At 34.0% G+C, this 15,623-nt stretch overlaps 1 protein-coding gene across 1 annotated transcript in view; it reads right to left on the bottom strand.

Annotated features, from left to right (window-relative positions):
* Positions 1 to 15,623, bottom strand: part of FAT4 (FAT atypical cadherin 4) — a 337,983-nt gene that overhangs the window by 39,976 nt on the left and 282,384 nt on the right. The window contains 3 exon segments of the mRNA XM_053703634.1: positions 1,165 to 1,250; positions 3,022 to 3,329; positions 13,577 to 13,681. Of these exon segments, the coding sequence (XP_053559609.1) occupies positions 1,165 to 1,250; positions 3,022 to 3,329; positions 13,577 to 13,681 (499 nt within the window).

The raw sequence follows: 15,623 nt of genomic DNA, 5'->3' as shown, positions 1-15,623 counted from the left end.
AACTTGCCTGTAAAATAAAAATAAACCCTAAGCTAGCTACAATGTAACTATTAGTTATATTGTAGCTAGCTTAGGGTTTATTGTACATGTAAGTATTTAGTTTTAAATAGGAAGTATTTAGGTAATGATAGTAGTTTTTATTTAGATTTATTTTAATTATATTTAAGTTAGGGGGTGTTAGGATTAGACTTAGGTTTAGGGGTTAATAAATTTAGTACAGTGGCGGTGACGTTGGGGCAGCAGATTAGGGGTTAATAAATGTAGGTAGGTGGCGGCGATGTTAGGGGCGGCAGATTAGGGGTTAATAATATTTAACTAGTGTTTGCTATGCAGGAGTGCGGCGGTTTAGGGGTTAATATGTTTATTATAGTGGCAGCGATTTCCGGAGCGGCAGATTAGGGGTTAATAATTTTATTTTAGTGTTTGCGATGCGGGAGGGCTTTGGTTTAGGGGTTAATAGGTAGTTTATGGGTGTTAGTGTACTTTTTAGCACTTTAGTTATGAATTTTATGGTACAGCTTTGTAGCGTAAAACCCATAACTACTGACTTTCAGTTTACGGTATGGATCTTGACGGTATTGGCTGTACCGCTCACTTTTTGGCCTCCCAGGCAGACTCGTAATACCGGCGCTATGGAAGTCCCATTGAAAAAGGACTTTTTGAAAGCTGCGGTAATTACGTTGCGTTACAGTGGTAGTGAAAAAGAACCTTAACGCAGCTTTTTCACTCATACCGCAAAACTCGTAATCTAGCCGTTAATTAGCCACAAGTTTAAAACACTTATTTAGGGGTTGACAAATCTGTTAAAAATTTAGGAGCCAGTAAGAATATTTAGGAGCCATACATACATTAAGAAGCCAGACAGTGGTATTTGTATATAGATGTATGGAAAATAACACAAAAGTTAGGAGCCAGGGGTAAACTTCTAGGAACCAGTGGCTCCCTGGCTTCTGGGTTTGTCGAGCAATAGCAACAAACAGCATGCAGATCCATATATTAGCATATAAAATCTAAATTAAGTGTATTAATATGCACTAAAACAAAGCTAAGTTTATCAATATTTTGGTTTAACAAAGGCTAGAATACATTTAACTCATTTACAAATCTGTTTAAAATTATGGCCCTTTAATTTACATTTTTATTCTGAAATAAATAAAGATTTACCAATCAGATGAAACGGCAGCATTACTGACGGTGCAATAGCCTGGCTCACGGTCTTCTGAACAAGTGTCAACAGTAAGTGATGCAGCCTGTAAACCCAATAAAAATATTCATATGTGTAAAGCTTCAGGATATCATATATTAAATATCATCTGCCTCAGAAATCAATAGTGGTTGAAATGCAGTACAATAGATATAAAATGAAAGATTTTATCAACAATTGAATTTAATTTAAAGGGAAAGCAGGCAATAAAAATCCTTTGGAAAATCAACATATTCCTAGTTGTCAGATAGCTCTTAATAAGCATGCCCCAGCCTACCTAGAAAATCCCTCCCTAGCAGTAGGAGGGAGTCATTAAGGTGTTGGAGGTGTGTACTGAGGGTTAATATTAGGGGTTCATAATGTGCATGGTAGGGATCTTTTAGAAAAGGTTCTTCGGGTGTTGGGGAGTACAGATGGGTGGGGATCATTTTGAAAGTTACTTTGGGTGTTAGAGGGATATTTTAATTGTTGGGGAAATTTGCTAAGAGGTGGAAACGTCACCTCTCAGCCTAATAGCGTTCTGCCATGGGCTGCCTTAGCAGTTCAGTGCAATGAATGCTGCAAACAAATAAAGGAGCTTTTAGAATGAAGTATTTTATACTTTATGAATTAAAGTCCCCTTTATTTGTTCCAATGGTAAATCCTAGTGTTTCCCAAATGCTAGGATTTACCAACACATTAAGAGTTTATCACAATGTGAACTGGTTTGTAGTTAGAGACAGTTGCAGCTGGGAGCTGGGTTTTGAGTTAGTAATAGTTGTGGTTGGTGAGATGGGTCAAACATATGGGTCATAATAATAGAAGCAATCATTTGTTGGAGGGCCAGGTCAAGTCAAGACAAGTGTAACAAAAAAAGGGTTTGCTTATACATTGCAACCTGCCACATATAATAGTGACAAGTTTAAGAATGTAGGCGTGACTAACTTTGTTCTCACCCGAACCCCAATTGATAGCAGCAGGGTCAATATAAACAGTGGCTCAATTATGATTTAGCTCAATATTTGTTAATATATATATATATATATATATATATATATATATATATATACACATAATAGTCTCACCATTTCAAAGGCACTCTACAATTAAAGTCCATAATATTTCTTCATAGTCTATGAATAAATATTATGGACTTTAATCAGAGAGTGCCTCTTAAATGGTGAGACTATTGTGTATATTTTTCTAAGAGCACCCCAGAAGATGTATATATACTGTGTATATATATATATATATATATATATATATATATATATATATATATATATATATACATACATACATACATATATGCACATACTGAATATATATATATATATTTTTTATTTTTTTTATTTATTTTTTTTAACTATTAAAGATATGTCATTGACTATGTTCAACCCTAAATCATATACATTTTCATATTTACTTCAAAGCTATCTTCTACCTTTAGAATGTGAATATGAAGAAGATGTAGGTAATTTGTTTGAAAAAAATACAATGCAAATGTATTATATTACAATGTGAGTTATTTATATACCAACTACAGTTCTTGAAGTCCATAAACAGGTTAGGGTTTTGAATAACCAAACTGATTAATCAATCTTAGCTAAAATAGATAGATTCTACGATCTTGGCATGTTTAAGGCTTTCAAGGGCTGGATAATGAAATTGATAATAAAACAAAGTTTAAAGCAGAAATAGCTGTAACACCCTAGTGCCTTAATAAGTAACCACTTATTTTTTTAAACTCTTGGAAATACATATAAAAGAGTATTAAAGTGATAACAAGTATTTATGAAAGGAGTTGGTAAGAGAGATCTTTAGAGAATATCCTTTACCATTCCAGCTCTGCGTGCAATCACGGTATGGAACTGTCCATCAGACACCTTCTTCATTGCTGTCAGTCTGTATGTTCCGCTGCCAAGATTGTAAGAAAATCTCATTCTCTCTTCAACTATTTCCAATGCAAGAAACTCTGCTGTTTCTCCAGTCTGGTTGTCATAATTATATAGGAGTAAGGCATTTGTTTTGATTGTAGAAAACTTTATATAAATATAGTTATTATTAGGATCCAAGCTTGGGAACTCCATGTAGGATAATTCTTCAAAGCCGTAACTATTTAATTCACAGTGTTTTCCAAAGACACCTTGTGAAAGAAAAAAAAATGCTATTTATTATATATTACCATAGAAAACCCTGTAGATGCATAATTTAATTTTGTATTTCCAGTACTGTGTTATAAACTCTTTTTAATTAGACATTAAATTAAACTACTGTTGTTGGTTGGCATTTATCATTTGTTTAACTATCCCCCCCCCCCCCCCCATTAAACGTTTTATGTTTAATGTATTCAATGGCTATTTTCAAAATGAATATATAATATATAAGTCCACCAGCACAGATGATACAGAGAGAAACAAATCTCTAAATTTCTAATGACATGTCAGTTACACTTTTTCTTTTTTTTCTTTTTTTTTTGCACGGAGGGAAAGGTGATTATTCTTGTGTATTTTGCATAAAAAAAAACTTCAAAAAAGTTATTCAGGATTTGTTGTTGCCCTATTTCAATGCTGGAAATGGGTAATTTGGGATTTGCAGTACTTAGTAATGTAATTTGACCAGACCAAGGTGATGAGTGATTCAATGGCTTTAGAGAAGACTAGATAGGAATACTGCATTGAAAAAAAGAGAGAGAGATTATTTAAAATGAATCATTGTAAGGTTGGAATCTACCCCATTGTACTCCCTTCAAAAAAACTGTATATCCCAAGAATTAATTCAGAAAAAACTTTACAATTAATTATATGAAAGTATCACAATATCATTACAAACAATTTAGACTCTATTTCCAACCACATAGGGGTTGATTCCAAAATTTCGAAGGGGGGGTTCTTCAGATTTTGGAAAACAAGAACGGACCACTGTCAGCCGCAGCTCATCTCTGGCGGGCTGAATTACCCTGGGGGAATTCAGAATTGCACACAAGCGCTAATTGCGCTCACGTGCGGCAGGAGCTGTCAATCTCCCTGGTCGGACTATACCCGGGAAATTTAAATTTTCCACTTTATAGGTTGCGAAAGGTTAGGAAAGCAGCATTCTGATGACCGCTGCTTGTTAAATACGGCGTGCAGATTCTCTTGTGAGAACCTGCAGTCGTATGGGGTCGAAAGGCTTGCTAAACCTTTGAAAAATCAATATGAAAGTATCACAATATCATTACAAACAATTTAGACTCTATTTCCAACCACATAGGGGTTGATTCCAAAATTTCAAAGGGGGGGTTCTTCAGATTTTGGAAAACAAGAACGGACCACTGTCAGCCGCAGCTCATCTCTGGCGGGCTGAATTACCCTGGGGGAATTCAGCATTGCACACAAGCGCTAATTGCGCTCACGTGCGGCAGGAGCTGTCAATCTCCCTGGTCGGACTATACCCGGGAAATTGAAATTTTCCACTTTATAGGTTGCGAAAGGTTAGGAAAGCAGCATTCTGATGACCGCTGCTTGTTAAATACGGCGTGCAGATTCTCTTGTGAGAACCTGCAGTCGTATGGGGTCGAAAGGCTTGCTAAACCTTTGAAAAATCAACCCCTTAATCTCCATTTTCCCACAACGCCATTTGGAACTACTGATAATGGATGTTGATCACTGAAATAGCAATTTTTTTAAAGTGATTAATGTGTCTGTGTTTAGCAATTGGATATAGTGGTGTTTATAATAACTTAAACAATATCAATGATATTTGTATATGCTTGTTTGATCAATTATGTTTTTTTCCATTTTTTTTAATTCAATAATAAAACCTTGTTTTCAGTTTTTGTAAGATTTCTGTCTAAAATCAAGAAGAACAGTGTAGGATATTCATTTCAAAAAGAATAAAGAGGCCACAACTCATCTCATTTCCTATAACGGGATTTTAACAGTTTTCACAGTGTAAATCAAAACCGCTAAGTGAAAAGGTTTTAAAAATAGTCCAAAATTGCAGAACTCACTATATAAACCATGATTTCCAAACCTCTCTCACACTGTACAGAACAGAGTGTCTCTTTGCTGCATTTCTCTAACGCTAAGAAGAACAGAGTTTTATAAAACAAGACTGAATGGTAAATACTTTGTTCCTAAGGACAATAATAGTGTACTGTACAAAGATATTAAGAGCGTGATTGATAAGCACCATTTCTCGAAGTTGTGTTTGTGATTTTCTCGCATTTTCTGCATATCTCGTTAGCTGTACAGGATATCACAAAACTATCTATTAAATACATATGCATATGTAAATTTCTTCTGAGGGACTATACAGTAGCGCTGAATATAGGTTTAATGAATCAAGACCAAATGTTGATATATATATATATCTAATATCTGAGTCCATCTGTGGCGTTTCAGGAAGTATTGCACATGCGCAATGTAATAGAATGATTCCAAATCTTCTTGGAATAATGTCAAACATGTCAAAAGTCCAGCTGTGCATATTATCAATATCCTTTGTGTGTTGTGTCTATTTTATTGCCAAAGTAAAGTGCAAAACCCGTGGGTCAAGAGAATTGCGATCACCTAAGCTATTGCTGTCCATGCATCTTTTGAGTGATTTCCCCACTATCAGCTTGGATACGATCTGGACTTTTACCCATATGGAAATGGTGCTATCGCTTCGATTGTGATCACTCAGAACTTGAAAAATATGCATCATGAGGAATAGGAAGGATTAGAATCAACCCAATAGTCAGTAAGGTGTCAACGTCTGAACATACTTCTTCATTTAGAATGTACTTTCTTTTTCAATATAAAAGACTGTATTTTAAAAGATGTGAGTGTTGTCTTAACTGTCCAGTGATCATAAATACAGCAGTATTAGTTTTGGGCAAGCAGCTTTTTTTTCATCTTTTTCATGCAAAACAGATCTACAAGTTTAGTTGTTATTTTTTCACGTGTATGGAAGAAAAATATGAATATAATATCCCTATAATTAAAAAAACCTGTTGTTTTAAGTTTCCTGGAATTTTAATTAAAATTATCTATAATCTCCTTCTGGAGTTTAACATAATCACTGTTTCTGATGTAAAATGAATAGGTATGAAAACAGTTAAATTGCTAGAGATAGGTAAAGAATACATAACAACGTAAAATAGATGGCCTCACTAGACAGGTATTTGTTAATGTTTTTCTTCCTTTGCATGTGAGCTGAATGCTGCTCCTACACTTCATTAATCATCCAGTGTCTCTATTCCTTCTGGTTTCCTAAGCCTAGTTTCACATCTAAACCACGGGAATGGATTCTAAGCCAGAAATATGAAGCAGCTTCATTTCTCATTTGAACTTGTTTAGCACCGTTTCTTTTACTTATTTTCCACACACACAAAAAAAGAGATTTTAATGATACACACAAGTTGGGGGAATTGGCTTACCTTTTTATACAGTCCTATTAAATCTTAATTCCTGGTCCTATAAATTTTAGTGAAGAGTATCAAATAATCTGGCCAACATTTAAAAGCAAAGTCATCTGGATTTTTCCTTGTAAATTTCAAAGATATCAGTACTATCACCAGTATTATTGTACAAAAATAATAGCATACTATATTCAACATATAAATACAATCTGTGTCAAAATAATAATATTATATATATATATATATATATATATATATATATATATATATATATATATAACAAGAGTATTGCATTGAGCAATGATACTTTTTTTATTGGACTAATTATACATTTATAAGTTGACAAGCTTTCGGAAGAGTTCCTTCCTTTATCAAGTCTAAAGCAATACTGACCAATATTGGTCAGTATTGCTTTAGACTTGATAAAGGAAGGAACTCTTCCGAAAGCTTGTCAACTTATAAATGTATAATTAGTCCAATAAAAAAAGTATCATTGCTCAATGCAATACTCTTGTTATTTTGATATCTAATTCTCTGGACTAACACGGCTACTCCAATCAACGTATATATATATATAACACTTTCAAACCAGACTGGGTACACATCCCATGTCCCCTCAAATCTCACAGCCCTGGGTACTCAGCAGTACTCACAGACAGTTAATTTCAGGGACTCAGGCAGTTAACCTCAGCAGGAAGTGTCCAAACTGTGCTGCTTTCATCAGGATGCCTGTTTTATCATGCCTATTAATGCTTGTACTTTATTATTCACTGTGAATGTAAAGGAGCAGCAACCGGAACACATACATAAATGTCTTTAGTAAAGCTCTGCATTTAAAGAAAAGTTGTTTTTTAAAGAATAGATTCCAATTTTACCATCAAAAATACATCTAGATAATTTTTCTTCAAAATTGTCAATAATCTAATTCAGTATTTGAATCCATATGCTACACAATGATGCAGATCAGTGGTTCCCAAAGGGGGTGGTAATTTCCTTTGGGGAGGGGGGATGCTAATAGGCATGAGAGGTAGAAGGGTAACTGGGATTACTTTAGGAGAGTGCTAGTAGACAAAGAGAGGATAGCGGCCCCTCCAGTCCTGATGATTTAAATGTGCTGTGATTTAGCCTAGATACTTAAAGCAAAACCACTTTCTCACTAGGGGACCAATAAGCTAAAGCACTCAGCTCAGGCAAAATGATCTAAGAAGTATCGCAAAGTTCAAGATAATACATTTTCAAATAATTAAATTTAAAAAGTTTAATTTAAATGATGAATATTTTTTAAAAATTAATTCTTACTCTTTTAAACCATATTGTGTTATTATCTTCATTAAAGGGTCATACCCTGCTATTCTGAATAATATTATTACAGAGTAAGGTGTGTGGGGGGAAGTGCTGATGGTGAGTTTATGGAACCAAGGGAGCAATGCCAAGAAAACGTTTGGGAATCATTGATGTAGATAGCACCTTTGATGCAGCAATGATTTCCTTATCCAGTCACAAAAAGTATGTGGAAGAAATCCTAATTCAACCAGTGGCACATCATGGCAAATTATGTTTAGCCAAAAATAGTGGTAGACATAGCAATTAATTAGCCTATATAGTGTGTGCATTATTGAATGTGATTATAACAAATTCATAATTTAATAGATGGTATGACAATCAAAAGCATATTGTGTATAAAAGTTCTAAAACAAAAGGGACATTTTGTATAAGAATCCTTGTAATTCAGAGTACATTGCTTAATGTGGTAGGAATCTAGCTGAGGGAAAATGTAATAAAAAAAATTCTTAATCATAATTGTATTAATGTAGACCAATGTAATATATATTTACAGTTTAAACAAAGTATTTGGAAAGTTACATCATTTGTATTTTTAACTAATCATTTGAAAAGTCTCTACTCCATATAATGAGAGGTGAGCCTGTTTGTTTATATTTGGTAGGAATGGTAGCACATTTTACTTGCTAACTCCATTTTACTTTTCTAAAGTTGTTGTCTAGTGGGCTAGCTATTTATAATCTTTTACCATCATGTGATAAAGGTGGCTATTTTTCAAATGTAAGGTCTGACAAGTGTATAAATTAAGTTTTGACTATGATACAATGAGTACCCTTTTGTTTTATTACTCTAAACCTGATGTTGGTTTATGATATTGTAATTTTAACATTAAAGGGACATTATACACTAATTTTTTCTTTGCATAAATGTTTTGTAGATGATCTATTTATATAGCCCATAAAGTTTTTTTTTTTTAATAAATGTATAGTTTTGCTTATTTTTAAATAACATTGCTCTGATTTTCAGACTCCTAACCAAGCCCTAAAGTTTTATGTGAATACCATCAGCTACCTTCTCCAGCTTGCTCCTGTTTGTGTAAAGGGTCTTTTCATATGCAAAAGAAGGGGGAGGGGGGAGTGTCTTATTTGCCACTTGCAGTGGGCTTTCCAGCTACCTTTTCAACAGAGCCAAACTGTCAGCTTCTAAGTAAGTTTTTAAACAGTTTTATACTGGATTTTTATATCAGTATCTGTGCATCTTATTCTTTATAGTAGTGTCTATTACATGCAGTTATATGAAAATGAGTGTATACTGTCCCTTTAACTAACTTGAATCTAGAAGGATATGTGACCTATTAATTACAATAGAACCTTATCTTGTGTATAAAGGTGTGGGGGGAACATCTACCCCTTCTACCATCTCTGTGTACTTGGTGAGTACCCCATCACCCTCTCTGACAGAAGCAGCAACTCTACAGAAATATGCCACCTCATAACACATCAGTAAACAAACATTGCCAGATTGGATTACAAATACAATCAAAACCACATATTTGTTTTAATTTAGGGACCTTATTCTTCGTAACTGTTTGATTTTATTTCATATATACAATTACCATCTCTACATGATAATACTGTTTTAAATCAGTACTGCAGAAAATATGTGAGTCCACTGTGTGATTCATATCTCTGCGGTGGGCGAAAGATTTATTTTTATCATTACTGAAAAAACTAGCCCAGCATGTCTGAGAAGGGGTAGCCAAATATTGAAATTTTGACATTCAAATTGTGGAATGAACGTGACAATAATTCTGGCATTTCTAATATTTTCCTATATTTAATGTAAACTTTTAAAAATTGAATGTAACATTTTAATATTTATACTGAAATATAAGGGAATCAACATTCACGATTGATTTTTGAATATTTGAATGTTACAGTTAAAGGGACATAAAACAAGTTGAGATAATGTACTTTAATTACTGTACTTGCAAATTTATACTGCAGTGCCTCGCCATTAACCCTTTCTTTTTAGTTTCTGAATTGTAAAGCTCTAACTCCCCCCAAACAATTCCTTTTATGGCTGTAGCTATATCCATTGTTGTTTTTGGTAGAATACAAAAATGCATAGGGATTATCTGCTGGAGCATGCCTAGAAGCTGTGAGCTCAGTTAAAATACAATGCCCACGTCTAAACACGGATAAGGGTGGGTGGAGTTGGCTGCTCAAGGTAGCTTAGCTATGTAATTCATTTTTGCTTATTTTTGAAAATTATTATAAAATACTTGCCAGCAATTTTTAAACAATTTTTTTTTATGCAGGCTATTTTTAATTAATTAGCCCTTTTAGTATATGCACAGATCTCAACCTGTTTTATGGCCCTTTAACAATCATATGTTAAAATTTTCAAACTTTTTTTGCCGCAAAAATGAATGTTAAATGTTGGGCGGTCATTTAATGTTTGCTTAGAAGGAACAAATGTGACCAACATTTGTTATTTTTAATGAATGTGCATGAAAAATGTGCCCATCCCTAACTGTGAACATTACAAACAAACAAATGTGGCCAAAATGAATTCGTTTTAATGAATGTATTGAAACATTTGCCCATCCTTAATTGTAAGCACTGTTTTCCAAGACGGAACTCTTATGGTGTTCAAAGGTATGGATAAACTATTTCTCTTTTACTGAGTGTTTTTCTAATGTATTCACTATCTGTAACCTTAAATACAGCTACACAACAACCAATTAACTGACTTTTATCATTCTTCCAAGATCACAGAATTGATAGATGAGGCTAAATGCTCATGGAAAAACTAGAAAACACACAGTAACAGTATGAGGTAACTGACTTGCCGGGAGAATATATCTTTGGCTTTCAAAGGGAATGGAAACAAGTGATTTAACTGAGCAACTCTTCCAAAATGCACAAAGCCATAGCCCTAATTACTTAAAGACATCTTTCTTTAACCTTCTCAGCTGTTTTCTTTCCAACAGTCAAACCTACTGGCACTTTGCAAACACATTGCTTCCAAACTCAACTTATTATTGACAATTAAACTTGAGATAAAACAAAGGTGATACAGAAACAATGAGATGTCGTAATGTGTTGTACTTCTGAGTTATGCTCAAATGTTTTAGTAATCAAAATGTATTAAAACATATCAGCCATATATTGGAGTTTTTTTTGTTTGTTTTTTAAACTGGAATAGGTCTAGAAAATAATATATTTTTTTAAAGATCATCTTACTTCTTAAAGTATTTTAAATGTATTTTTCATTTTAAAAACTAAGGGTTTTTCAACGTTTTTCTATACTTTACAACTCTTTGTATACTCTAAATAAAAAGTAAATATTCCAGTATCAAAGAGGATCATAAAACATAATAAGCTGTGTAATTCCACCCAATTACTTTTCTGTCTGTTAAATACAGGGATTGGTGCTGAAATGTTCCTCTCTATTACAAAGGCAAACTGTATATTGCATTTCTGTAAAATATAGTTCTTGAGGCCCCTAACAACTGACAGTAGAGGTAAAATAATCAGGACCAGTCACTATGTTTAAAATATTTTTTCTGCTGATATTCTGTATATCTTAAACATCTGACTAATTAGTGGGTCCTCTTTCAAGTGAGTGAACCCATGTGCTGGTTTAATTTTGGTGGGAAGAGGTTCATTTATTAAACATATACACAATTTTGTATTTTATAAATGTACTTATTTTTATTAGACATTTAAAGCAATAGTGTCATGAGAACAATCATTTGAAAGAGGAGACTCTATCACTTCAACAGTTATCTCATTGGTGTGTGTATTTAATTTACACTGCATGTTGGATTAGTGAATTTTAAAAACTATCAAAGCTGCTCATCTATATATTTTACCCAGAGTTTCTCCATCTACAGTGGGACAAAAAAGTATTTAGTCAGCCACCAATTGTGCAAATTCTCCCACTTAAGAAGATGAGAGAGGCCTGTAATTTTCATCATAGGTATACCTCAACTATGAGAGACAAAATGTGGAAACAAATCCAGACAATCACATTGTCTGATTTGGAAAGAATTTATTTGCAAATTATGGTGGAAAATAAGTATTTGGTCAATATCAAAAGTTCATCTCAATACTTTGTTATATATCCTTTGTTGGCAATGACAGAGGTCAAACGTTTTCTGTAAGTCTTCACAAGGTTGTCACACACTGTTGCTGGTATGTTGGCCCATTCCTGCATGCAGATCTCCTCTAGAGCAGTGATGTTTTGGGGCTGTTGCTGGACAACACGGACTTTCAACTCCCTCCAAAGGTTTTCTATGGGGTTGAGATCTGGAGATTGGCTAGGCCACTCCAGGACCTTGAAATGCTTCTTACAAAGCCACTCCTTCATTGCCCGGGTGGTGTGTTTGGAATCATTGTCATGCTGAAAGACCCAGACACATTTCATCTTCAATGCCCTTGCTGATGGAAGGAGGTTTGCACTCAAAATCTCACGATACATGGCCCCATTCATTCTTTCATGTACAAGGATCAGTCGTCCTGTTCCCTTTGCAGAGAAACAGCCCCAAAGCATGATGTTGCCACCCCCATGCTTCATAGTAGGTATGGTGTTCTTTGGTTGCAACTCAGCATTCTCTCTCCTCCAAACACAACGAGTTGTGTTTCTACCAAACAATTCTACTTTGGTTTCATCTGACCATATGACATTCTCCCAATCCACTTCTGGATCATCCAAATGCTCTCTGGCATACTTCAGACGGCACGGACATGTACTGGCTTAAGCAGGGGGACACGTCTAGCACTGCAGGATCTGAGTCCCTGGCGGCGTATTGTGTTACTGATGGTAGCCTGTGTTACGTTGGTCACAGCTCTCTGCAGGTCATTCACTAGGTCCCCCCGTGTGGTTCTGGGATGTTTGCACACCGTTCTTGTGATAATTTTGACCCCACAGGGTGAGATCTTGCGTGGAGCCCCAGATCGAGGGAAATTATCAGTGGTCTTGTATGTCTTCCATTTTCTAATTACTGCTCCCACAGTTGATTTCTTCACACCAAGCTGCTTGCCTATTGTAGATTCAGTCTTCCCAGCCTGGTGCAGGTCTACAATTTTGTTTCTGGTGTCCTTCGACAGCTCTTTGGTCTTCATCATAGTGGAGTTTGGAGTGTGACTGTTTGAGGTTGTGGACAGGTGTCTTTTATACTGATAACATGTTCAAACAGGTGCCATTAATACAGGTAATGAGTGGAGGACAGAGGAGCCTCTTAAAGAAGAAGATACGGGTCTGTGAGAGCCAGAAATCTTGCTTGTTTTAAGGTGACCAAATACTTTTTTTCCACCATAATATGCAAATAAATTCATTCCAAATCAGACAATGTGATTGTCTGGATTTGTTTCCACATTTTGTCTCTCATAGTTGAGGTATACCTATGATGAAAATTGCAGGCCTCTCTCATCTTCTTAAGTGGGAGCACTTGCACAATTGGTGGCTGACTAAATACTTTTTTGCCCCACTATATTTTCTTTCAATAAGCATGAATTTGTCTATTTTGCTATCCCATGTTACTTTAAAGAGAATGATATAAAGTCAGGAGCAGCTATCAATTGTTTAAAAATAAAACTACTGAAAATGTTTTCTGTTAAATATCAAAGTAAATATTTTACCAAGAACTATATTTTGTAAATGTTGGTATATTTACAGTAAGGTACAAAATTAGATTATGCCGTGTCCATCATACTCACCAAATGGGCAATGGCAGTAGTAACCATCCACACCACTTTGGCAAGATCCACCATTAAAACAAGGGTTGCATTCACAATAATTAATAGCAGATTCACACAATTTACCTACAATTGAGGAAACAAATAGCAGTTTGTAAATCAGAATATTTGCATTTATTACCTAGAATGTGTGCATAGAAAAGAAAATCAAGTTGAATCTATTCACACATTAAAACTTTTCAATAAAGCCATACAAAATTAACACATTATGGGCTAGATTACAAATGAGGAACAAATGTTTTTGTGCAAGCGATATCGTGTTTTCACAAGCAGTTTTAATTGCGCTGATAAAACAAGTTGAGCAAAATCAAGATTTACGCTTCAATCCTTACCGCTATCTCAGAGCTGTAAGTTAACTGCTTTCCGAAACTAAAACGTTGCACAAAACACATCAAAAATACATTACAAAGTACAGTTACACTCATAATAATACCATCTAAAAAAAAAAAAAATTTAAAAAAATATTGCACAAAAAAGTTATAAGGGCTCAAAGATATGAGATCTTGGGTGTTAGAAAAAAAGCCGCCAAAGTACTTTATCATAGAGATACATACAGATACATTGCTAAAGATGTATTTTTTATGTATATAGAAATGTTTAACTATGTATTTACTGTAAATATTTCACATTCCAATGATCTGCACATAGCAGAATATGTTCTATGTATTTATAAATATATATTCCTATATATATCTGTTTATATCTGTACCTATATATAATCATCTAAATATATACATATATATATATATATATATATATATATATATATATATATATATATATATATATATGTATAAATATATATTTGTTAAAAAAAACCCCCAGATATGTGCAGACATATTTAATTATGAATAAATATAACATATTCCGTTATGTTAAGAACATTGGAATATTAAATATTCATATTTTCATCTCAGGTTAGCGCAATTGCGAAAATGCTATAGTGTTCGCGCAAGAGTGTGTTAAGGTTTTTTTCCCACTTTTTTTCTCCATTGACTTCTATAGGGGAATATGAAAACATGATCACGATTTTGGAATTTCAACTTTAAGCACGATTTGGATTACCACTAGAAAAAAAAGAGTTTACTTTCAACTTGTAATTCCAGCGCAACCCGGCTAGTGCAATCCTAGCTGAGTGTTTGCTATAGCAAAAAGACAAAATACCGCTCCACTTGTAATCTAGCTCTACATTTTTAAACATTTTAAATTAGAAAAAACATTATATTAAATTACGAAATTTTAAATAACTTTCCAATTTACTTCTGTTATCAAATTTGCTTAAAGGGACATTAAACCCAACATTTTTCTTTCGTGATTCAGATAGAACATACAATTTTAAACAACATTCCAATTTACTTCTATTATCTAATTTGCTTCATTCTTTTGATATACTTTTCTGGAAAGCATATCTAGATAGGCTCAGTAGCTGCTGATGGGTGGCTGCACATAGATGCCTCGTGTGATTGGCTCACCCATGTGCACTGCTATTTCTTCAACAAAGGATATCTAAAGAACTAAGCAAATTAGATAATATAAGTAAATTGGAACGTTGTTTAAAATTGTATTCTCTATCTGAATCATGAAAGCAATTTTTGGGTTTAATGTCCCTTTAATTTACTTATTTTTATTGATGAGTAAAACTAGGTAGGTTCATAAGAGCTCAGGAGTGTGCACGTGTCTTTAGTACTCTATGGCAGAAGTGTTTTGCAACATTATTTGTAGCTTTGTTACACAATGTTGCAAAACACTGCTGCCATAGACACGTGCACACTCCTGAGTTCTTATGAGCCTACCTAGTTTTACTCTTCAATAAATACAGAAGTAGATTGGAAAGTTGTTTAAAATTACATGCTTTATCCGAATCATGAAAGTTTAATTTTGACTTTACTGTCCCTTTAAGAGAGAGAAACATGTTTTCAATTATAGTAGAAAAATGTTTTTTGTTTCAGCTTAAATTTAGAATTAGATACTGGTTTTAAATTTTCCAAAAACTTAGATATCCATCAGT

The sequence above is a fragment of the Bombina bombina genome, chromosome 2 (assembly GCF_027579735.1).
Source record: "Bombina bombina isolate aBomBom1 chromosome 2, aBomBom1.pri, whole genome shotgun sequence".
Classification (NCBI taxonomy): domain Eukaryota; kingdom Metazoa; phylum Chordata; class Amphibia; order Anura; family Bombinatoridae; genus Bombina; species Bombina bombina.
Note: the sequence above shows the minus strand (reverse complement) of the source record. Positions and strands in the feature narration are given on the sequence as shown.